This window comes from Erinaceus europaeus, chromosome 20 (assembly GCF_950295315.1).
Source record: "Erinaceus europaeus chromosome 20, mEriEur2.1, whole genome shotgun sequence".
Classification (NCBI taxonomy): domain Eukaryota; kingdom Metazoa; phylum Chordata; class Mammalia; order Eulipotyphla; family Erinaceidae; genus Erinaceus; species Erinaceus europaeus.
Genome location: NC_080181.1, coordinates 8,670,976 through 8,696,352, shown reverse-complemented (window position 1 = coordinate 8,696,352; position 25,377 = coordinate 8,670,976). Strand labels below are relative to the sequence as shown.

The 25,377-nt window shown below is 42.9% G+C and overlaps 1 protein-coding gene across 2 annotated transcripts in view; it reads left to right on the top strand.

The window, feature by feature from the left end:
* Positions 1 to 21,643, top strand: part of ALKBH8 (alkB homolog 8, tRNA methyltransferase) — a 37,477-nt gene extending 15,834 nt beyond the window's left edge. For both annotated transcript variants that reach the window (XM_007520640.3, XM_060179796.1), the window contains exons 8-12: positions 8,400 to 8,506; positions 10,298 to 10,449; positions 14,814 to 15,070; positions 18,478 to 18,627; positions 20,666 to 21,643. In XM_007520640.3, coding sequence (XP_007520702.1) covers positions 8,400 to 8,506; positions 10,298 to 10,449; positions 14,814 to 15,070; positions 18,478 to 18,627; positions 20,666 to 21,223 — 1,224 coding nt within the window. In that variant the 3' untranslated portion in view covers positions 21,224 to 21,643. The remainder of the gene's footprint in view (positions 1 to 8,399; positions 8,507 to 10,297; positions 10,450 to 14,813; positions 15,071 to 18,477; positions 18,628 to 20,665) is intronic.
* The last annotated feature ends 3,734 nt before the right edge of the window (positions 21,644 to 25,377 follow it).

Below are 25,377 nucleotides of genomic sequence, written 5' to 3'. Positions count from 1 at the left end.
TCCTGTTTTTTTTTTCCCTCTGGGAGTATGAACCAGAGATCTCTATGGGGTGCAGAAGGTGGGAGGTCTGGCTTCTGTAATTGCTTCTCTGCTGGACAGGGACATTGGCAGGTTGATCCATAGCCCCAGTTCTGTCTTTTCCTAGTGGGGTAGGGCTCTGGGGAGGTGGGTTTCCAGGACACATTGGTGAGGTTGTCTGCCCAGGGAATTCAAGTTGGCACCTTTGTAACAACTACAACTTGGTGGCTGAAAAGCATTAAGATGTAAAGCAGAATAATTTGTTTAATAATCAGGAACCTAAAGGTAAAATTATAGCAGATGATATTTGAGGTCTTCATGTTGGAAAGAGCTAGGTAGTCTATTGTATGTATGATGATGTTCCTGATGGAGATGACCTGTGAGAGTGGGCAGAGGGATCTATTAGAGGTCTAGGCCCATCATATCTGTATGGGAATCCAGGGATGCCCTGACTAGGGCCCATGATGATGGAGTGGCCCGGTAGTAACCAAAAGGAACATCATTAAGATGCACATGACTGTGGTCTGGGAGGTGGTGCAGTGGATAAAGCATTGGACTCTCAAGCATGAGGTCCTGAGTTCAGTCCCTGGCAGCACATGTACCAGAGTGATATCTGGTTATTTCTCTCTCCTCTTATATTTCTCATGAATAAATAAATAAAATATTTAAAAAAAGAGATGCACATGGCTGGGGTCGGGCTGTAGTGCAGTGGGTTAAGCGCACGTGGTACAAAGCACAAGGACCAGGCATGGGGATCCCAGTTTGTGTCCCTCGCTCCCCCCCTGCAGGGGAGTCACTTCACAGGAGGTGAAGCAGGGCTGCAGGTGTCTATCTTTCTCTCTCCCTCTCTGTCTTCCCCTCCTCTCTCTATTTCTCTCTATCTTGTCCAACAGCAACATCATCAATGACAACAATAATAACTACAACAACGATAAAAACAACAAGGGCAGCAAAAGGGAAGAAAAACATAGCCTCCAGGAGCAGTGGATTCGTGGTGCAGGCACCAAACCCCAGCTATAACCCTGGAGGCCAAAAAAAAAAAAAGATGCACATGGCTAAAATTCTTGAGGTTATGTTTAACATTTTTATTTTGAATTGCCACCAGGGGGTCGGGTGGTGGCACACCTGGTTGAGCACACAGGTGATAGTGCGCAAGGACCTGGGTTCGAGCCTCCGGTCCCCTCCTGCAGGGGGAAAGCTTCACAAGTGGTGAAGCAGGGCTGCAGGTGTCTCTCTGTCTTCTCTCTCCCTCTCTCTGTTGCCCTCTTCCCTCTCAGTTTCTGGCTGTCTCTATCCAATAAATAAAGATAATTCAAAAAAAACTTTAAAAATATGTTAAATTGCCACCAGGGTTATAGATGGGGCTCAGTGCCTACACAATGAATCCACCCGTCCCAGCAGCCGTCCCTCAGTGTTTTTTTTCTTTCTTTTATTTGATAGGACAAAGAAAAATTGAAAAGGAACAGGGAGATAGGGAGAAAGAAAGAGACACCTACAATGCTATTTCATCACTTTTCTTCACTGGAGGAATTAATGGCTTATAGTCAACAGTAAAATGCAGTAGTTTGTACATGTGTAACATTTCTCAGTTTTCTACATAACACTAACCTCCTCTAGGTCCTCCTCTGCCATCATGTTCCAGGACCTGAAACCCCACCACCACCACCGCCACCACTCAGTCTTTTACTTTGGTGCAGTACACCAACTCCAGTCCAAGTTCTCCTTTGTGTTTACTTATTTTTCAACTTCTTTTTTAAATCATTATTATTATTAGTGACTTAATAATGTCCAACAAGATAGTGGGATAAGAGGGATGCAATTCATAAAATTCCCACCACCAGAGTGCCATAGCCCATCCCCTCCATTGGAAGCTTCTCTATTCTTTTTTTTTTTAATTTTTTTATATTTACTTATTTTCCCTTTTGTTGCCCTTGTTTTTTTATTGTTGTTGTAGTTGTTGTTGTTATTGATGTTGTTGTTGTTAGATAGGACAGACAGAAATGGAGAGAGGAGGGGAAGACAGAGAGTTGGAGAGAAAGATAGACACCTGCAGACCTGCTTCACCGCCTGTGAAGGGACTCCCCTGCAGGTGGGGAGCTGAGGCCTCGAACTGGGATCCTTATGCCAGTGCTTGCGCTTCGCACTACATGCGCTTAGCCCGCTGTGCTACTGCCTGACTCCCCCTTATTCTTTTATTCTTTTGTTTTTGCCTCCAGTGTTATCTCTGGGGCTTGGTGCCTGCACTATGAATCTACTGCTTCTGGAGGCCATTTTTCCCCCATTGTTGTTGTTGCTGCTATTGTTGTTGGATAGGACAGAGAAATGGAGAGAGGAGGGGAAGACAGAGAAGGGGAGAGAAAAGCTAGACACCTGCAGACCTGCTTCACTGCTTATAAAGCGACCTCCCTGCAGGTGTGGAGCCAGGGCTTGAACCAGGGTCCTTGTGCCGGTCCTTGCACTTCGTGTGCTTAACCCAGTATGCTACCCAGCCCCCGGAAGCTTCCCTATTCTTTATCCTTCTGGGAGTATGGACCAAAGATTTCTGTGAGGCACAGGTCATAGGTCTGGCTTCTGTAACTGCTTCTGCACTGGACATGGGCATTGACAGTTTGATCCATATCCCCAGCCTGTCTCTCTCTACCTTTCCGTAGTGGGCTAGGGCTCTGGGGAGGTGGGCTTCCAGGACACATTGGTGAGGTTGTCTGTTCAGAGAATGGAGGTTGGCATCATAGTAGTATTTTTCAACTTTTGTGTATGAGTAAGATCATCCCATATTCATTTTCTCTTCCTGACTTAATCTCACTTAACATGATTCCTTCAAATTCCATGCAAGATGAGGTGAAGAAGGTGAATTCACCATTATTAATAGCTGAGTAGTATTCCATTGTGTATACAGACCACAACTTTCTCAGCCACTCATCTGTTGTTGGGCATCTGGGTTGCTTCCAGGTTTTGGCTATTACAAATTGTGCTGCTATGAACATAGGTATACACAGATCTTTTTGGATGGGTGTTTTTGGTTCCTTAGGATATATCCCCAGAAGAGAAGTTGCAGGATTACAGGGAAGGTCTGTTTCTAGCCTTCTGAGAGTTAGAGAACACACTTTGCTATGCACAAGGACCTGGGCTTAAGCCCATAAGCACCACATGTGGAACATATGCTTGGGTGAAGCTTCATGAGTGGTGGCACAATGATTGGTGTCTCCTTTTCTCTGTCTCTGAATTTCTATAAAAAAATAAATAAAAAGGATAACATAAAAAAGCAAGTTAATATAATAAAATGTTAATGTCGTAAGATGTCTTAAGGAAGGGTGTCTCTAAGAGTTTTAAATAGTTGACTTAGCTCAGTGATTTCACTGAAGAACCAGGTTCTTTCCATCTCAGATGTGCACTGCTTCACTACCTAAAGACAAGTTTTGGGGGATTTTGAAGAAACAGTGGAATGCATCAGGACAGGCAGGAATAATATACATCCTGAGCATTCAAATCGATTTTTGCTATTATGTATCTCTTCTCTAACAGGTTTTTCTTTTTCAGTTAGTAGCATAGGACATGGTTAATGGGTGAAAATGACCTTTTAAGGTACATCTACTTAAAACCAAGGGAGTCGGGCGGTAGCGCAGCAGGTTAAGTGCACATGGTGCAAAGCACAAGCACTGGCCTAAGCATCCCGGTTTGAGCCCCCAGAACCCCACCTGCAGGGGAGTCACTTCATAGGCGGTGAAGCAGGTCTGCAGGTGTCTGTCTTTCTCTCCTCTGTCTTCCCCTCCTCTCTCCATTTCTCTGTCCTATCTGGCAACAACAACATCAGTAACAACAATAATACCCACAACAATGATAAAAATAAGGGGAACAAAAAAGGAAAATAAATAAATAAATAAGTAAACAAACAAGGTGGTCATGGAGGTGGTGCAGTGGTAAAGCTTTGGACTCTCGAGCATGAGGTTCCGAGTTTGATTCCCGGCAGCACATGTGCCAGAGTGATGTCTGGTTCTTTCTCTCTCTCCTGTCTTTCTCATAAATAAATAAGTAAAATCTTTAATAAATAAATAAATAAACCAGAACCAATTTTCATTGCAAATAATGGGGGGGAAAATAAAATTTCCTTTAAGACTTTCTTAGAAAATTGAGACTTTCCTAGGAGGTTATGTCTTTTTGTTGTTTTTTTTTTTTGCCTCCAGGGTTATTGCCAGGGCTCGGTGCAGGAATCCACTGCTCCTGGAGGCTATTTTTTTCCCCCTTTTGTTGCCTTTGTTCTTTCATCATTGTTTTGTTTATTATTATTGCTGTTATTGATGTCGTTGTTGGATAAGACAGAGAGAAATGGAGAGAGGAGGGGAAGACAGAGAAGGGGAGAGAAAGATAGACACCTGCAGACCTGCTTCACCGCCTGTGAAGCGACTCCCCTGCAGGTGGGGAGCCGGGGGCTTGAACTGGGATCCTTATGTCCATCCTTGCGCTTCGTGCCACGTACGCTTAACCCGCTGCACTACTGCCCGGCCCCCGGAGGTTATGTCTTTTATTATGCTTTCTGTTCTCTTTCTGGCTTCATGGTCTCAGTAAATAGTTTTGAGTTCAACTGGGTCTCCTGAAATAGGGTATTGAATATAATTGTTTTGCAAAATATCTTGAGGTACCCGATTTTTCCATTGCTGAGTAGCTTCTTTGTTTTTTCCAGCCTAATCTCTGTGCAGTTTGCCCCCGAGATGCTCTGCTACTGGAATAGTTTTCATCACTTCTGTTTGAAGGGAATAACTCACCAGCGCACTTACTTCCCTTTGAGGAGTGTATTGCTTTACTGGAGAAATGTTTCATTATTTTCTGATCTTCAGCAGGAACTAAGGGGGGAAATGAAATTTTTCATAGAGCTTGATAACATACAAGCAGTCTGAACCTCAGGCATACTGCCCTTGTCTCTGGTCTCCAATCTAGCCCTCAAAGTCCACTTATGTCAGCAACATTTGTAGCCTTGGAAGCAAGCAATTTCTTCTTCATGTATGTATATATATATATATATATATATATATATATATAATTTTTTTTTTTTTTGCCTCCAGGGTTATTACTGGGGCTCGGTGCCAGCACAATGAATCTACTGCTCCTGGAGGCTATTTTTTCCATTTTGTTGCCCTTGTTGTGGTTGTTATTGTTGTCACTGCTGTTGTTGTTGGATAGGACAGATAGAAATCCAGAGAGTGGGGAAGACAGAGAAGAGGAGAGAAAGATAGACACCTGGAGACCTGCTTCACCTCTTGCGAAGTGACCCCTCTACAGGTGGGGGTTGGGGGCTCTAACCAGGATCCTTATGCCAGTCCTTGTGCTTTGCGCCATGTGCGCTTAACCTGCTGTGCTACAGCCCAGACCCCCTGTTTTTTTTAATTATTATCTTTATTTATTGGATAGAGACAGCCAGAAATCAAGAGGGAAGGGGGTGATAGAGAGGGAGAGAGAGACAGAAAGACACCTGCAGCCCTGCTTCACCACTCGTGAAGTTTTCCCCCTGCAGGTGGGGCCCGGAGGCTCAAACCCCAGTCTTTGTGCATTGTAATACATGCACTCAACCAGGTACACCAACACTGGGCCCCTCCCCTATTTTTTTTTTAAGAATTTTTTTCTTGGCACACAGGCTTTATTTTATTTTATTATTATTTATTGGACAGAAACAGCCAGAAATCAAGAGGGGAGGAGGTGATAGAAAGCGAGAGAGACACCTACAGCACTGCTTCACCACTCACAAAAACTTTCCCCCTGCAGGTGGGGATAAGGGGCTTTGAACCTGGGTCCTTGCACACTGTAACATGTGAACTCAACCAGGTGCACCACCACCCAGCCCCTCTTCTTTCCATTTTTAATCTCTGTTCTAGGCCACAGACATGATTCTTCTCTCAGTCCCTTGAGCTATTTACATTTTCTGAATTTCTCTCAAATATAAAAGCTGCTGTGTAGCTCCGTCCTCCCTTCTCTCATCCTTTATAGCTCATTTGTGATAATTTCATGGTCTCAGTGGTGCTCCAGTATTAAGATAATAGTCTTATGTGCTGAAGGGTATAGATGTCTCCTATTCTAATCATATATTCTCCTTGTAGTTGTAAATTTCTTCTCTCCGTTTCTTGCTTCACATTTATGTGATGGACTAAGCAGCACCGCTCATTTGCTATTTGAAGTGAAAGGCAGCTCTTAGTTCATTTGGGTCCAGTGCAATAACTGAAGGTTTCTATTTGGCAGATGATAAATTCTCAGCTATGTTTTCTCCAATTATTATAGTCACTTTTACTCTCAGCATCATAATTCTCTGTGAATTACATTATTCATAACCTCATTTAGTCTGTTATCTGCATATCCTCCGTGGTTTCAGAAGATGAATGATCTCCGCCTATATCTAAGCAGCAAGGACCAGGATTAGCAAGGATTATAGCAAGGACCAGGATTAAGGCTTTCGTCTTTCTCACAAGTGGTCCAGTTGCTGTGTGTTTTTAATATTTTCCTGTTTCACCAGTGCAGCAGAGACCCATTTATCCTCCCTCTACCTTCCTGTCGCGAATCTTGTCTTGGCTGTTAGAGTCATTGCTGTGCTGTGCCTGGGACTTTCGTTCTACTGTGTTTTGTGTATGTAATGGTTTTATGAGACCAGGTGTCTAGGGCTTTTTCCTTTTTCTTTTTGTTTTCTTTGAACCAAATTGAACATTATCCTAAGTCATGCCCATATGCTTGCTAGAAATTGATCTTTATTGACTCTGTCATCTTAGAAAATAAGGAAAATTGGTAAAACCAAAAGCAGCTATTAGAAGTAGCTCCTGGGAGTGCAGATTGCCCTGTGGAAAGCTCCAGTAGAGGAAATCTGTCTCATGGCAGAATGACCCAGCACTCTCAGTGGAATGGCATTGTACGAACCCTTAGTGAACTTCTTAATCCATTTTTTCAGTCTTTTAAGAAGTACTATTCAGTAAAGGTCCAGATACTTTAAATATGATAATAATATTATTTTTGCCTTTATCATGTGCTAGGTACCATGATTTATATCCATTATATGTTAAATTTATGTAAGAATGCTTTATTAGGTTGAGGAAACTGAAACACAGGGTATCCAGTGGCTTACTCTGGTTCACATGGTTGATAAAAAAAGAGTGTATATGGGGGGCTGGCCGGTAGTGCAGCGGGTTAAGCGCACATGGCTTGAAGTGCAAGGACCAGTGTAAAGATCCCAGTTTGAACCCCTGGATCCCCACCTGCAGGGAGTTGCTTCACAAGCGGTGAAGCAGGTCTGCAGGTGTCTATCTTTCTCTCCCCCTCTTTGTCTTCCTCTCCTCTCTGTCCTATCCAACAATGATGACAGCAATAACAACAACAATAATAATAACAATGATAAACAACAAGGGCAACAAAAGGGGGAAAAATAGCCTCTAGAAGCAGTGGATTCATAGTGCAGGCACCAAGGCCCAGTGATAACCCTGGAGAAAAAAAAAGTGTATATGACCCAGAGAGACAAAGAATAGGAAAGCTTCCTTCCAGTGGAGTGGATGGGGTATGGAACTCTGGTAGAGGGAAAATGTGTGGAATTTTACCTCTCTTATCCTATGGTTTTGTCAATATTTTTTTTATTTTATAAGTAAATTAAATTTTATAAAAGAGTGTATATGAATGCTTCAGCTCCAAAGTTCATGAACTTGACCTTAAAAAATGAAGGGGGAAATGGTGACAGGAGCAGTGGAATCATCATCATGCAGGCACTGAGTCCCAGTGACTACTCTGGTGACAAAAAAAGAAAAGAGCAGGGCCAGTCTGTAGCACAGCAGGTTAAGCGCACGTGGCGCAAAGCATAACGACTGCTGTAAGGATCTCAGTTCGAGCCCCCAGCTCTCCACCTGCTGGGAGGTCACCTCAAGGGGTGAAGCAGGTCTGCAGGTGTCTGTCTTCTTCTCCTCCTCTCTTTTTTCCCCTCCTCTTTCCATTTCTTTCTGTCCTATCCAGCAACAATGACAACAACAACAGTAATAATAACAACAAAGATAAATAACAAGGGCAACAAAAAGGGAAAAAATAGCCCCCGAGAGCAGTGGACTCGTAGTGCAGGCACCAAGCCCCAGCTTTTTACCCTGGAGGCAAAAAAAAAGGAGAAGAGTAAGAGCGAAAAGAAGACTACGGACTCCTGAGCCTCACACTGGACCTACTGATTGTGAGTCTTTATGAAGAAAGTACGTTTTTTTCATCACACTGTTGATTTTGAAGTGCCTCCTTGGAGAATTTGTGCTCTGTTTTTCTGTAAGCATTACCATGATTTAGTCTGTTAGTCCAGAAGAATAGCCAAAAGAAATGCATCATCCTCGTTCTTGGGAGAACATGATGTTTTGGATTGATCTTTATGCCATTGTCTTTCCTTCCAGGTCGTCATGGATTTTAAGCATCCAGATGGTGCCATAGTGCCAGTTATGTTGCCTCGTCGGAGTTTGCTGGTGATGACAGGAGAATCTAGATACTTATGGGCCCACGGGTATGTCTGGAAATTACCTCAATGACTGAACACCTTGGGCTTTTTTTTTTTTTTTGTATTATCTTTATTTACTTATTGGATAGAGGCAGCCAGACATCAAGAAGAGAGGAGGAGATAGATATGATAGAGACAGAAAGACACCTACAAAATTGCTTCATCACTCGCAAAGCTTTCCCCTTCAGGTGGAGATTGAGGACTGGAACCCAGGTCCTTAGATGTTGTAACATGTGCACTCAACTTGGTGTGCCACCACCCAGCCCCATACATTTTTTTTTTTTTTTAACTAGACCACTGATCATTTTTGGCTCGTGGTGTGGGGGACTGAAGCTGAGACTTCAGAGCCTCAGGCAGGAGAGTCTCTTTGCATAATCATTATGCTATCTACCCTCACCCCATGAACGCCTTTTACTTTGTGAGAGTTCTCACATGAGCTACCATGGCCATGCCCTGTGCTTGTGCATTGATGGTTCTGGGTTTAAATCCCATGGATATTTATGGATTTTCTTTTTAAATTTCTATATTGGGGGATTAATGGTTTATAGTCAATAGTAAAATAGAATAGTTGTATATGTGTAACATTTCTCAGTTTTTCTTTTTTTTTTTTTTTCTTTTTCTTTTCCTCCTCCAGGGTTATTGCTGGGCTCAGTACCTGCACCATGAATCCACCGCTCTTGGAGGCCATTTCCCCCCCCCTTTTGTTGCCCTTGTTGTAGCTTCGTTGTGGTCATTTCTCAGTTTTTCACATAACATTCACTAGGTCCCTCTCTCTGCCATCATGTTCTAGGACCTGAACCTCCCCCCAGTCTTTTACTTTGATGCAGTTCACCAACTCCAGTTTATTTATTTACTTATGAGAAAATGGGGAGGGGCTGGGGTGGTAGAGAGAGAGACCAGAACAGCATTCTGGCCCTTGGCAGTGCCAGGAATTAAACTCAGGACCTCATGCTTTAACATGCTATCTCCTGCAATACCACCCAAGTCACAGCTATACATTCTTTTTAATTTTTTTTTTAACATTTTATTTATTTTAACATCACTGGGGCTCAGTGCCTGCATTATGAATCCACTGCTCCTGGAGGATATTTTTTCCCTTTTGTTGCCCTTGTTGTTTATCTTTGTTCTTGTTACTATTATTGTTGTTAATGCTGCCATTGTTTTTGGATAGGAGAGAGAGAAATGGAGAGAGGAGGGGAAGACAGAGAGGGGGAGAGAAAGACAGACACCTGCAGACCTGCTTCACTGCCTGTGAAGTGACTCCCCTGCAGGTGGGGAGCCGGGGGCTTGAACCGGGATCCTTATACCGGTCCCTGCGCTTTACGCCGTGTGTTTAACCTGGTGCGCTACCGCCTGGCCACCCCAGGTATACATTCTTTTAGTATGATTATCCTGAAGATAATTTCCTTAGAGACTTCTGGGTTTTTTCTTTTTCACAGTGCTCAGCAATTCGGACAATTCAACATAGTTGTAATACATTTTTTTTTTTTTTTAGATGTGTTCTGCCTTCTTGTTCTCATAGAGAATTATAAATATGTTGGGTTTAGGTGGCGGTGTACATGGTTAAGTGCATGCGTTACAATGTGCAAGGACCCGGGTTCAAGCCCCTAGTCCCCACCTGCGGGGGAAAGTTTCACAAGTGGTGAAGCAGGGCTGCAGATGTTTCTCTGTCTCTTCTTCTCTATCTTCCTTTTCCCTCTCGATTTCTGGCTGTCTCTATCCAATAAATAGATTATTAAAAAATTTTTAAAATATTTTTATGAATGCAATTTTAATAATCTTGACTTTTGTTTTTAGAATCACACCCAGAAAATTTGATACTGTCCAAGCATCAACAGGTCATAAAAGTGGCATTATTACCAGTGATGCTGGAGATTTAACTTTAAACAGGAGAGGAGTACGGACATCATTCACATTTAGAAAAGTGAGACAAACACCCTGTAACTGTAGTAAGTAATAGTTTTGTTTCTGTTATGAATGGAGTGAGTCCAGTGTGACAACTTTTTCCTGTACCATCAGAGGAGCCAAGTAGAGCTTCATTGTCATTGTTCTGCTGGCGTTTCTCTTGTCCTGCCCTGTGTTGTACTCACACACACACTTTTTTCTCTAAAGTCCCACCACTAGAGTTTCTCTTCCTTGAAGGCAGGGCTGTACTGCTTATCTTTTTTTTTTTTTTAAATCCTTATTTATTGGATAAAGATAGTCAGAGATCAAGAGGGTCAGGGAAGAGAAAGAGGGAGAGAGAGACAGACACCTGCAACACTGTCTCACTACTTGCAAAGTTTTCCCCTGCAGATGGGGACCAAGGGCTCAAACTAAGGTCCTTGTGCACTGTAGCATGTGCTCAGCCAGGTGCACCACCACCTGGCCCGTAGCTGCTCATCTTTATCTGCCACAGTATCTGAGCACATCTGGGTGCCAAGGAAATACTTTCTTTATTGAAGTCAAATTTGAAAGTACTACAATGATAGGACATTAATTTATTACTTGTCAGAAATAAATTTAGTTGGAAACAGCTTGTTACAGTTTTCAGCAACTTCATATTAACTCAGCAAGGATGTTGGGTAGGACAGATTGTTCTACAGAAAGCAAATACATCCAGGGGAATAAATAGTGGCTCATGTTTAAGTCAATTTGGAAATTTAGAAGGGCAGAGAAAAACTGTCAAGAGGATGTTAGGTTGAACATACATTGCTTGGATTCACTGAATAAAAACTTAGTTCTTTTTTTTTTTTTTTTTTTTTTTGCCTCCAGGTTGATTGCTGAGGCTTGGTGCCTGCACTAAGAATCTACTGCTCTAGGAGGCCATTTTCCCCATTTTGTTGCCCTTGTTATTGCTGTTGTTGGATAGGACCGAGAGAAATCAAGAAAGGAGGGGAAGACAGAGAGGGGGAAAGAAAGCTAGTCACCCACAGACCTGCTTCACTGTTTGTGAAGCGACCCCCCTGCATGTGGGGGTTTGGGGGCTCAAACTGGGATCCTTACACCGGTCCTTATGCTTCATGCCTTGTGTGCTTAACCAGCTGTGCTACTTCCTGGCCCCTAAAACCTCTTTCATTTTATAAACAGTATTTTATCCTGACAGTGGTTGATCTTCAGTTTATACTGCAGCTTTCAGTACCTTGTAAGAGTTTTGGATTTAAAAGTAATATTTAAAAAAAAAAATATTTATTCTCTTTTGTTGCCCTTGTTTTATTGTTGTAGTTATTGTTCTTGATGTCATCGTTATTGGATAGGACAGAGAGAAATGGAGAGAGGAGAGGAAGAAAGAGAGGGGGAGAGAAAGAGAGACACCTGCAGATCTGCTTCACCACCCGTGAGGCGACGTGTGAGGTGACGTCCCTGCAGGTGGGGAGACGGGGCTCAAACCAGGATCCTTTCACAGGTCATTGTGCTTCACACTATGTGTGCTTAACCTGCTGCACTACCGCCCAACCCCCAATTTAAAAGTAATCTTAACAACATTTTAAATCAAACATCTTTATTACATTATTTAGCTGATATCCTGTCAGAAAACTTGAATTTTATATCTTGATTTTAATGAACTTTGAAACACATTTTTGTTTCTTTTGCAAAATGTGTCATTGAGCCCTTAAAACATTGATTCATTTGACCAATTAAAATATGTTGATGTGGGGATATTGCATAATGGCTGTGCAAAGAGACTTTCATGCCTAAGGCTCTTAAGTTCCAGCTTCAGTCTCCTCCACACCACCATAAGCCAAAGCTGAGCAGTGCTGCTCTGGTAAAAAATAAATTAATAGTGGCCCAGGAGATGGCGCAGTGGCTAAGGAACTAGACTCTCAAGCATGAGGTCCTGAGTTCAATCCCCGGCAGCACATTTACCAGAGTGATGTCTGGCTCTCTCTCTCTCTCCTCCTATCTTTCTTATTAATAAAATAAATAAAATCTTTAAAAATAAATAATAGGGAGTCGGGTGGTAGCGCAGCGGGTTAAGCGCACATGGTGCAAAGTACAAGGACCAGCATAAGGATCCCGGTTTGAGCCCCCGGCTCCCCACCTGCAGGGGAGTCGCTTCATAGGCGGTGAAGCAGGTCTGCAGGTGTCTATCTTTCTCTCCCCCTCTCTGTCTTCCCCTCCTCTCTCCATTTCTCTCTGTCCTATCAAACAATGACGACATCAGTAACAACAATAATAAATACTACAACAATGAAAAACAAGGGCAACAAAAAGGGAAATAAATAAATAAATAAAATAAGATAAAGTATTTCTAAAGCTTGGGAGATAGCTCACACTTTCCCATGCTCAAGGATCTGGTTTTGAGTCCCCAGCACCATGTAAGAGTATCATACATGATGGCAGGTGAAAGTTCTTGAAAGATAGAGCAATGCTTTCTTTCTCCCTCCCCCTCTTCCTCCATCTCCCCATCTTCCTTCCCTCTCTCCCTTCCTTCTGTCTGTCTCTCTATCTGGAATTAAAAGGAGAAAAAAGTCCACTGGGAGCTGTGGAATGTATGAGGTGCGTGAGGCTTGGGCAGACAAGAAAAAAAAAGTTTAGTATTTAATCGGTATCTAATTGTAGATTTAACAGCAGAGAAAAAGAAAGCCTGCCTCCTGTTCTCTAGCTTAGAAAGCTAGTTGGGCAGACAATCCAGTTTTATTATGCAAATGTTTCTGTTAAGTGATAAGACTTACTCCAACCTTGACTGATGTTCACAGTACTACCCAAGAGCATAGGTTTTTACTAAGACCAGTTTGGGCTTATGTAATTGTAATTGTATTTACAGTTGTAGTATGTAATGTAGTATGATAGTGAGTCTGATAGTGATTCTCATCTAACCAATATAAGATGTTAACCGGCCACGTCTGGCTAAGTACTCACCTTATAGTGCTCAAGGATCCAGGTTCAACCCCCTGGTCCCCATCTGCAGGGAGAAGACTTCACAAGTGGTGAATTAGGGCTACAGGTGTCTCTCTGTCTTTCTCCCTATCTTCTGCTCCCCTCTCAATTTCTGTCTCTATCCAATAATAAATAAGAGAGAGATAGGGAGAGAGAGAGAGAGAAACCTGCAACACTGCTTCACCATTAGTGATGCTTCCCTTGTGCAAGGTGGAGGGGACACACACACACACACACACACAGCCACTAGGGTTATTGCTGGGGCTCGGTGCCTGCACAACAAATTCACTGCTCCTCGTGGCCATTTTCCCCATTCTTGTTGCCCTTGTTACTGTTATTGTTGTTATTGTTGTTTGACAGGACAGAGAGAAATGGAGAGAGGAGGGGAAGACAGAGGGGGAGAGAGAGAGATGCCTGCAGACTCCCCTGTAGGTGGGGAGCTGGGGGCTCAAACCAGGATCCTTATGCCGGTCCTTGCGTTCTTGCGCTTTGTGCAGTGTGTGCTTAACCTTCTGCACTTCTGCCCGACTCCCTTAGAGCTATTTTTTAAAAAATAGATAAATCAGGGAGTTGGGCGGTAGCACAGCGGGGTAAGCACAGGTGGTGCAAAGCACAGGGACCGGCGTAAGGATCCTTGTTCGAGCCCCCAGCTCCCCACCTGCAGGGGAGTCGCTTCACAGGTGGTAAAGCATGTCTGTAGGTGTCTATCTTTCTCTCTCTCTCTGTCTTTCCCTCCTTTCTCCATTTCTCTCTGTCCTATCCAACAACGATGACATCAATAGCAACAACAATGAAAAAAAGATAAATCAGAGCCTGTTCACCCCTAGTCACCAAATTTGGGTTGATTTTCCCTCTACCTCTCCCTCCCTTCCTTTCTCTCTTTCCTCTTCCTATTCCTCTTCTTTTTTTGATGTATTTATTAGAGAGGGTGGGGGGGCTAGAGCATCACTCTGGTGTATGTGGTGCCAGGAATATTATGCAGAAGCTGTTCTTTTTTTAAAAATATTTATTTTTTCTTTTGTTGCCCTTGTTTTTTAATTTATTTTATTTATTTATTCCCTTTGTTGCCCTTGTTATTTTATTGTTGTAGTTATTATTGTTGTTGTCGTTGTTGGATAGGACAGAGAGAAATGGAGAGAGGAGGGGAAGACAGAGAGGAGGAGAGAAAGACAGACACCTGCAGACCTGCTTCACCGCCTGTGAAGCGACTCCCCTGCAGGTGGGGATCCGGGGTTCAAACCGGGATCCTTATGCCGGTCCTTGTGCTTTGCGCCACCTGCGCTTAACCCGCTGTGCTACAGCCCGACTCCCACAGAAGCTGTTCTTATTGCATCCAAGATATGTACTCTACCCACTGTGCCACCTTTTGGGCATGTTTCTTGAGAAAGCATAGTAATTTATGAAACAGTGGATAAAAATGAAAGTTTTATATTGACTCTTTTTTTTTCACTAGGTTACCATTTGGTCTGTGACAGACAGAGGAAGGAGACTGCCCCATCATTTCCAGAGAGTGAAAAAGAAGCTTTACAACTAGAGCGAGACTATGTCCATCAAGTTTATGAAGAGATTGCTGGGCACTTCAGTAGTACGAGGCATACTCCATGGCCGCAGATCGTGGAGTTCTTAAACTCTCTGCCAAACGGTTCACTAGTAGCTGATATTGGATGTGGAAATGGAAAGTATCTTGGCATCAATAAGGAGTTATATATGGCAAGTAATTGTGACTTCTAGCTTTCTTTTATTTGTAAGGGCTATTAGAACCTTTCTCTATATAACGTGCTTATGTTTTTAGGTCATGAAAAAAAGTTATAACCAGAAATAAGTAGATAATTGTAGTCATCCCATTATTAATATATATAATTTTTCCTCTCCCCCTTTATATTTTGCTAAGATGATGTTATCTGGCACCTGTGATGCTGGGGTTCAAACTCAGGACCTCATGCTCACAGGCCAGACATTCCATCTACTACACCACTTCCTGGGCCACCTGTCTCATTAATTCACTCACTCATTCATTCATTCACTTTTTAAAATATTTATTTATTAATGAGAAAGATAGGAGGAGAGAGAGAGAAAGAACTAGACATCACTCTGGTACATGTGCTGCTGGGGACTGAACTCAGAACCTCATGCTTGAGAGTCCAGTGTGTGCTTAACCTTGTACACCACCACCAGACCCCCATTCATTCTTTCTATTTATTCATTTGCATATTTATTGGTGTTGCCATCAGGGTTATCACTGGGGCTTAGTACTGTTCCTGTTCTACATTGTTTTTGTTTGTAAGAGAAACTGAGAGAAAAGGGGAGATAGCGAGGGAGAGAGTGTTAGTGAGAACCTGTTATCTACTAAAGCAAATTCTTTGCATAATATTCCTAACCCTTATCATTTCTTTCTTTTTTAAATTTTTAAAAATATTTATTTATTTTCCCTTTTGTTGCCCTTGTTTTTTTACTATTGTTGTACTTATTATTATTTTCATTGATGTTGTCATTGCTGGATAGGACAAAGAGAAATGGAGAGAGGAGGGGAAGACAGAGAGGGGGAGAGAAAGACAGACACCTGCAGACCCGCTTAACTGCCTGTGAAGCGACTCCCCTGCAGGTGGGGAGCCGGAGCTCGAACTGGAAACCTTACACCAGTCCTTGTGTATCGCGCCAAGTGCGCTTAACCCTCTGCGCTACCACCAGACTCCCCCCTCCTCCATCATTTCTTTATGTTGAAAGGAGATAGGTTTTTATGTTTCCACTTAAAATTACAACTCTAATTACAGTAAAAGACAGGGATATTTTCCAGTGTTTCAGTCTGTGATACTGTCTAAAAATGTTTCTTGGTAAAGATCTGTTTCCTTGGTCATAATAACCCATGACCTCATCTAGTTAGGCATTATTTATGACAGTTGGGACTAGGTTGAATCAAGGGCATTTAGTTATGAAGATAGCATTATCCTGTTGCAGTAGGAAAAAATGTCTTCTTGATAAATAGACACATAAATGACTAATCTGAAGATGACTCAAGTACTATATGTAGAGGGATTAGAAATTTCCAAATACACCAGTTCTTCATCATCTACATTTGTTTTATCAGTGGGAATCTGCATGCATTGCTTCCTCTGTCCTGTTTGTAGGACCTCCTGCTTCGTCTCACCTCTAAGGAAGGTTGCGTGTATACATGGAAGCTACTAATCTGGCTGGAGTTTTTATTTTGATAACTAAGATGAAAGCATGCGACAAAAGGAAGGCCTGCCAGATGTTTAAGCTGTTGAGGCAGCAGCCTGCATGGAGCAGAGGCATTGGTATGCATTTTGAGCAACCATCTCAGGGCAGGAAAAGATGGAACAGATGGAAAGATGCTGCTGACTCCTGTCAGTACTTTCATTCCCACAGGGAGGTCTGGCTGCACTGCAAGCTTTCCTTGAACAGCATTTTATATTTTTGAATTTTTGAATTCAAATTTTTAATTCAACACTTTATTCCTTCTTTTTTAAATATTTATTTTATTTATTTATTCCCTTTTGTTGCCCTTGTTGTTTTATTGTTGTAGTTATTATTGTTGTTGTTGTTGGATAGGACAGAGAGAAATGGAGAGAGGCGGGGAAGACAGAGAGGAGGAGAGAAAGATAGACACCTGCAGACCTGCTTCACCACTTGTGAAGCGACTCCCCTGCAGGTGGGGAGCCGGGGTTCGAACCCGGATCCTTATGCTGGTCCTTATGCTGGTCCTTGTGCTTTGCGCCACCTGCGCTTAACCCGCTGCGCTACAGCCCGACTCCCCACTTTATTCCTTCTTTCTTCTGCCTTTCTCTCTTCCTTCCTATCCCCCTCCCTCTCACCTGACCTCCCTTCCTCTCTTCCTTTCTAATCAATGGGACAGACAGAAATTGAGAGAGAAAGAGAGATGCCTACAGCACTGCTTTACCACTCATGAAGCTTCCCTTCTGATTTTTATTATATATATATGTATTTTTTTCTTTCTTTTTTCTGCCTCCAGGGTTATTGCTGGGGCTCGGTGCCTGCACTAAGAATCCACTGCTCCTGGAGTCTTATTTTTTCCCTTTTGTTGCCTTGTTGTTATTGTTGTTGTTACTGTTGTTGGATAAGACAGAGAAAAATCGAGAGAGGACGGGAAGACAGAGAGGAGGAGAGAAAGATAGACACCTACAGACCTGCTTCACCGCTTGTAAAGCGACTCCCCTGTAGGTGGGGAGCCGGGGGCTCAAACCAGGATCCTTGTGTGAATCCTTGCACTATGTTCCATGTGCACTTAACTCGCAGCGCTACTGCCTGGCCCCCTCGTTATATATTTTTTAAATTTCATTTTTATTTATTTATTGGATAGCCAGAAATGTAGAGGGAAGGGGGAGATAGAGAGGGAGAGAGACACCTGCAGAACTGCTTCACCACTTGCAAAGCTTTCCCCCTGCAGGTGGGGACCGGCACTCAAACCTAGGTCTTTGTGTACTATAACCTGTGTGCTCAACCAGGTGTGTCACCACCCGGCCCCTCATTATTCTTTATATTTACACGTGTGCGTGAGTGTGTGTGTTTGTGTGAGTGTGGATGCATGCACATGTTAGATGTTTAGCAGGAAGATTCAGTATCTTTTAACAAATGAAATATTATTTTACTTTTTTGTTTTGGAATTTTAAAGGTTGTGCAGGTAACATATTAAACAGCTTTTATAGAAGCAGGAACGAAGCGGCGACCATTTTGCTGCTGTCAGTGTAGCTTATATAGGAGAGGGCATAGATCCTTGTACTTATGACTCTTCCAAAAAGGATGAAATATCTATGGCTGTAGGATAATTTCCATTTTTAAATGTGTGACATTACCAAAAAAAAAAAAGATTCTGAAAGAGAATCAATTAGATGCCAACTAGAACCTCTCATATCCCTCACAGTTGCTTTTCAGCTAGTGTTTTATTCTCTTAGCTCAGTGGAGCTGTCTGGTACTTGACAAGGTAACAAGGTAACTGCCCTGTCAGTGATGTCCTCAGGCATTGTACTGACTATTTCTCAGTGAATCTGGAATCTAGTAACTGTGTGATAAGGAGTGAACCCACTGCTCTTAATTTCTCATGACATATAAATATGATGCTATGAAGTTGTCACTTTCTGTAGATCGGATGTGATCGGAGCCAAGGCCTGGTGGACATCTGCAGAGAGAGGCAGTTCCAGACCTTTGTCTGCGATGCGCTGGCAGTGCCAATCCGCAGTGGGTCCTGCGATGCCTGCCTCTCCATTGCTGTTATTCACCATTTTGCAACCACGGTGAGTACTTTCTCTCTCCAGGAATTTGTGTCTGAAGTGGCAGCATATGTTCATGGATTTTACTGATTTGAACCCTATTTGAGCTTTTCAGCTTCCCCTTTCTTTCCATTCTCTTTTCTTGTCACACAATTTGATTGACCCACCCTCCTTCCTTTCTACCAGAGCACTGTTCAACTTTGGCTTCTGGTGGTGCTAGGGACTGAATCTGGGGCCTCAGGGACTCAAGAATGAAAGTATTGCATAACCACTATGCTATCTCCCTGCCTTTGTCTTCTTTCTTAAGAAAGCATGTGGAAAAAAAGAAAGGAAGAAAGGAAGAAAGCAAGCAAGCATATGAGGGGGGGGGCCTGATGGTGGTTCACCCAGTTGAGCACACATGTTACAAAGCACAAGCACTGGGGTTTGAGCCCCTGCTCCCCAGTTGCGGGGGGAGGGAACACTTCAGGAATGGTGAAGCAGGTCTGCAAGTGTCTTTCTCTCTTCCTCTCCCTCCCCTCCCCTCCCAATTTCTCTCTATCCTATCAAGAAAAATAAATAAATAAATGAATAAATAAATAAAAGATGGTCACTAGGAGCCATAGATTTGCAGTACAGGCACTGAGCACCAGCAATGATGCTGGTAGCAAAAAAAAAAAAAAAAAAAAAAAAAGCAAGCAAGCATGTGGGGTGGGATGGGCTGTACTGAAGTTGAAGGTTTGCTTACAGAGTCCCACGGAGGTGGACTTACCACTTTTATTGCTGCGTGTTTCATCCTGTTTCCTACCCTGAGTCTATTTCCTCTTTCGCCTTCTTCAGACTCTTGGGGTCACAGTTTAGCTGAGAGACTTAGATGATCTGCTCTGGGTATCTGGAGCGCCGCCTCAGTCTCCACGTTGCTTCTCTGTTTCTGTCCCCAGCTTTCTTCCTCAGCCCTCACCCTCCTTCCTGATGTTTTAGGTTCATCTTCCTCTCCTTTTTCCCTCTTTCTATGATTTTTCAAAACTAGTATATTTAGCTGCTGGTGGTATGCCATTGATGCTGTAACTGAATATGGTATTTAATATTTCTCTCCTAAGAAGAAACCTTATTTTTCCAGGTGTCTGTGATTTTATTTTTGATCTCAGTAATAAGATCACCCTGTACTGAAGTCACTGGCAATTTCAGTAAACCTTGTGCCCTAACTGAATGCAAGGCAAAACAAAAGGCCTCCATACCTCTGTTTTATAATAGAAATAAAAATTTCTTTCTGCCTACATTAACACTTTATTTCCCACTCAATCAGAGAACAAAGATTCCTTCCCTCCCCTGTGTGTGCGTGATGAGATATTGTGTTAGATTTTTTTTTTTTTTGTCACCAGTGTTATTGCTAGGGCTTAGTGCCTGCACTATGAATCTATCACTGCTGACAGCCATTTTTCCTTTTTTTTTTTTGTTTCTTTGTTTCCTTCTATCTTTTTTATTATATAAGACACACACACACACACACACACACACACACACGCAGAGAGAGAGAGAGAGAGAGAGAGAAATTGAGAGGAATGGGGAAGATGGGGAAAGAGAAAGATACCTACAGACCTGCTTCACCATTTGTGAAGTGTCTTCCCACAGGTGGGGGCTCTAACCTGGATCCTTGTGCATTTGACCTGGTGCACTATAGCCCAGCTCCCAGGACCCTTCATCTTCATTAAAAACAATCTTCTAGCAGCCACGTAGATGATAAACTGAATGAACTTTTCAGTGATGAGGTCCTGAGTCTGTCTTGGCATTACATATGACAGAGTGATGCTCTGGTTCTCTCTCTCTACCATGAAATATATATATAATATTATATTTTGCGTGAGATCACTGATCATCTCTAGCTTTTGGTGGTGCAGGGGATTGAACCTAGGATTTCAGAGCCTGAGATATGAGAGTCTCTTTGCATAACCACTATGCTATCTACCTCCACCCAATAAATACATTTTTCAATCCTACAGTCGGTTGTATTTTCCTGTCTCTTATCTGTATCTCTTGTTGGTTGATAAATGTCATATTTTTGTTTTGTTTTGTTTTTCATTAGGAACGTAGAGTCGCAGCTCTCCAAGAACTTGCTAGGCTCCTGAGACCTGGGGGGAAGGCACTCATATATGTTTGGGCAATGGAACAAGAATATAATAAGACCAAGTCTAAGTACCTTAAGGAAAACCGAATTAGCCAAGGAAAGGAAGAGGCGATCAAGCATGACCCATCGGCGCAAGAGCTGCCTGTGGAGCAGATGTCTGCTGGGAGTGAATGGGACTCCACAGGCCCTGTTCTCTCTGGCAGTGACTTGCTGGAGCAAGACTGTAAGTCAGGGAAAGTGACCATTTCCAAATTGCCCGTTCACACTAATAGGACTTCCTTTCACTCTCAAGACCTTCTGGTTCCTTGGCACCTTAAGGGAAACCCTGGTAAAGACAAAGCTGTCGCTCCTTTTAGTCCATTAGGATCCCAGGCCCCGGGTCCTGTGTTTCATCGCTACTACCATGTGTTCTGTAAGGGTGAGCTGGAAGCCGTTTGCCGGACTTTGAGTAATATCAGCATTCTGCAAAGCTACTACGACCAGGGAAACTGGTGTGTGATTCTTCAGAAGGTCTGAGTGTTTCTTTGAGCATAGTATAGTATATATAGGGGAGAGATGCACAGTCTTTTTTTTTTTTTTTTCTTAAGGTGTCTAAATTGTCTCTAGTTAAAGTGAAAATATTTGTGGAAAAGAAGCAGAAGCATGCTGACAGGAAACCAGAAGTAGAGGTTAGTTAGGAAACATTCACTCAGTTAGTGTTGTTGACTGTATTTGACCCTTATTAAAGGTAGGTGTCTACACTGGGAAGACCCAGGATGGTTTTGAAAAGTGACCAAAGTAGTCTGTGAAGTATCTCTGATTCTGGGATAAGAGTGCATATGCATTCTGGAGATAAATTGCTGGTGTAAAATGTTACTAAGTTAACTAAATCATGTTGGAACCTAGTGAATCAATCAAACATTTTAATAAAGAAAATATTCCCTGTTCAACAGAAAACTGAAGTTTTATCTGCGGTTTTTAGCTCTGCAAAACCATAGGTTATAACCATCCTGTCATTACATATAACTAACTAAATTGTAGGGTTTTTTTTGCATACATTTATTATTTAATAATAATAATTTATTATTACATTGCATACATTTAGAGCTTCATCCAGCAAATACTTATTGAATTCTTACTTTGTACTGGGAATGGGACATAAAGAAATAACAAAGTCCTTGCCCTTGTGAAATTTGTATTCTAGAAGGGAAGATAAGCAGTAAGCAAATAAATCAGTTGTTAATGCTGGATAGTTACAAATGCCATGTGATAAATAAAGGCAGGTAGTTCACCCACCCAGGAGCAAAAGATCATTTATAAAGAAAAGAAATAACTACTGATCCTGGCTGGTTACCTGGAGTTCATTGATGATCTGAATGCACAGGTGCTAAAAGCAGCTCAAATATAGTCTTTCATCTTCTTTGCTTAAATAGTGAAAGAGTTGTCACTTAGAACTAACTGCCTTTAGAGCTATAGCTCAGGTTCTCATTATCAGGTGTTCCTAGTTTATTATTTGTTCCAGTTCAGATATAATCAGGGATTTTTTTAACATTTATTTCACATCTACCTTACTTATTATTTTTTTTAAATATTTATTCCTTGTAGTTATTATTGTTATTGTTATTCATGTCGTCGTTGTTGGATAGGACAGAGAGAAATGGAGAAAGGAGGGGAAGACAAAGAGGGGGAGAGAAAGACAGACACCTGCAGACCTGCTTCACCGCCTGTGAAGCGACTCCCCTGCAGGTGGGGAGCTGGGGGCTCGAACCGCGATCCTGACGCCGGTCCTTGTGCTTTGCGCTGCCTGCGCTTAACCCACTGCACTACTGCTCAACTCCCCTACCTTACTTATTTTAACCAGAGCACTGACCACTTCTGGCTTATGGGGATGCTAGGGATTGAACTGGGGGCTCAGAGTCTCAAGCATGAAAATGCTTTACATAATTGTCAGCTGTCTTCCCAGCCCTAGGACTCCTAACTATTTTAAAAACTGCTATGAACATGTCAGATCACATCTTTGTCTTTAGAGTGTCGCCTCCAGGGCTGCCACCTTTTAGCTCAAGTGCAGTTTTGGTCCTTCCCTCTTGGCTTCCCCACTCTTCCTGCCCAGCAGGTTCTTTGAGCGCAGATCGTCCACTGCTGAGCAGCTAGATGTTCTGCCCGTGTGTGAAGATAGAATAATCAGAATGCAGGGCAAAGTCTATAATGATAAATGCCTTTAGGGACCATTAGACCAAGACAAGCACATGCATCTAGTGGTGCCAGGTCTCCGTAAGCTGTGGAAAGGCGGATGACTGGTAGCTCTTTATATGATTGCTAAAAATGTTTTCCTGAACATAACCTTCAAACACCCTTTGCAGCAGCAAGGGGATAAATGATGATGAAAGAGGGAGTTAAGAGCTTGATTGCTTCCTTATCTTCTATTGTGGCTCTATTTTTGAGGCCCAGAAACCAAAAAGTATGAAAGAAATGTCTGTGTGTGGGGGGAACCCCAGCACATAGGCTTTCTAGCAGAGTGCACGGCTTATTGTCTTCACTCCTGCAAGAGCAACTGAAGTTTATTGTTGATTAAAAGAAAAGTGAATAAGCCTCTAATGCAATTTAAAAGAATAGCCATTGTGGCTTTTGTACTTTCTAGCTAGGAAAAATAGGCCATTTAAGGAAATAAAGACCTTTCAAAGTTGCTCTAAAGAATCAGCATGAAAAGCTAAAAGAGCTATGTAGAGTTAAGGAAGGAACTGTTGAGCTCTGGTTCATGAATAACCTTCAGAGGGTTTGCAATGATCTATGTGCATGTATGCATCTTCCTAGGAGAAGTTCCAGATCGTTTTCAAAAAGGAGGGGGGAAAAAACCCAAATTTCCTGTAACTGAAAACTAAAAGTCCATCTGGATTATTTATTTATTTATTTTAATTGCCACCAGGATTATTGCTGGGGCTCAATGCTGGCATTACAAATCCACTGCTCCCAGGGGCGATTCCCCCTCCTTTTTCCTCTTTTCTTTCTACTACTACTACTACTACTATTATTATTATTACTACTACTATTACTACTACTACTGTTGGACAGGACAGAGAAATTGAGAGGGGTAGGAGAGAGAGGGAGAAAGATAGGTACTTGCAGCCCTGCTTCACTATTCATGACGCAGCCCCACTGCATGTGGGAAGCAGGGGCAAACCCTGTGTGCACTCAGCTGGGCGTGTCACTGCCTGGACGCCCCACTGGTTTATACTTTTAGGGACTCAGTGTTGGCACTACAAATCCACTGCTCCTGACGGCCATTTTTTACTCCTTAGCCCCCCCCATTCTATTATATTCCATAGGACAGAGTGGAATAGAAAGGGAGAGAAGAATAGATACCTGCAGACCTGCTTCACCTCTCATGAGGTGTCCCCCACTGCAGTTGGGGAGCAGGGGACTCAAACCCTGGTCTTTGCGTAGATCCTTCAACCTAGTATTTGTACCACCACCCAGCCTCCTGGTTTATTCTTTAGTTTGTGGTTAGCCTAGGACCAGGGGTAAGGAAGGTAAGATGGGTATTAGCCAGGACCCTGGGAACTGTCCTGCAGAACATTTCTTGCTAACCATGATGATGCTGGACTGTAAAGCAAGGGCTTTCCTGGTTCCTTGTTGCTTTGCAACCAAAGTTACAGTGTGAATGGACCTGTGCCAGACAAGCTCACAGCCTGGGCACCATGGGGCTTCCTGGCCAGACAGATGGTGTAGCAACATCTCCCTGTCAGAACCACTGGATCCATGGGATCAATAGAGTGTTTGCTTTTTTTTTTTTTAAATCTTTTTATTTTATTTTATAATTGGATAGAGACAGAGAGAAATTGAGACAGAAAGGGGAGATAGATAGGAAGAGAGCCAGAGAGACACCTGCAGCCCTGCTTGACCACTTGTGAGGCTCTCCTCCTGCAGGTGGGGAAAGTGTTTGCTTTTAACCAGCTGCTGGTGCATCTTTGAAAAGGAAATAGTGAACATGATTCTGAATCAACTCTAATTCTAGGAGAGCCTAAATGCCACTGTTTTCCAGCAGTCACAACAGGGGCTTATGGAGGTCAGGTGATCAATGGAGTTTGAGCTCAGGTCCCCTAACTCATCATGAAGTCTTCACCCAGTCCCAGCTGACTAATTGGAATACATGTCCTCAGCACCTGCTGGGATGCTCCGGCAGTTCCCTGGCCGGTCCAGTGAGGACTACTGCAGCAGGAAAGGCTGGCTGGAAGCCACTGGAGCTGCCTCCCCTAGGGAGCTGTGAACCAGAAGCACCAACACATTCCTAAAAGGCAGGGAGGGGCTGAGTGGTGGCGCAGCAGGTTGAGCGCACATGCTACAGTGCACAAGGAACTGGGTTCAAGTCCTTGGTCCCCACTTGCAGGGGGAAAGCTTTGTGAGTGGTGAGGCAGCGTGTCTTTCCCTCTTTTCTAAAATTTATGTTTTATTGCCACCAGGGTTATTTCTGGGACTCAGTGCTGGCACTACGAATCCACCACTCCTGGCAGCCAGTTTATCCTTTTATTTTATTTTTTTTATTGGCTAGGACAGAGAGAAATTGAGAGAGGAGGGGAGATAGAGGGAAAAAGAGGCAGACACTTGCAGACCTACTTCACCACTAGTGAAGCCGACCCCCTGCAGGTGGGGAGAGGGGGCTCGAACCCACATCCTTCCTTGTGCTTGGTAATATG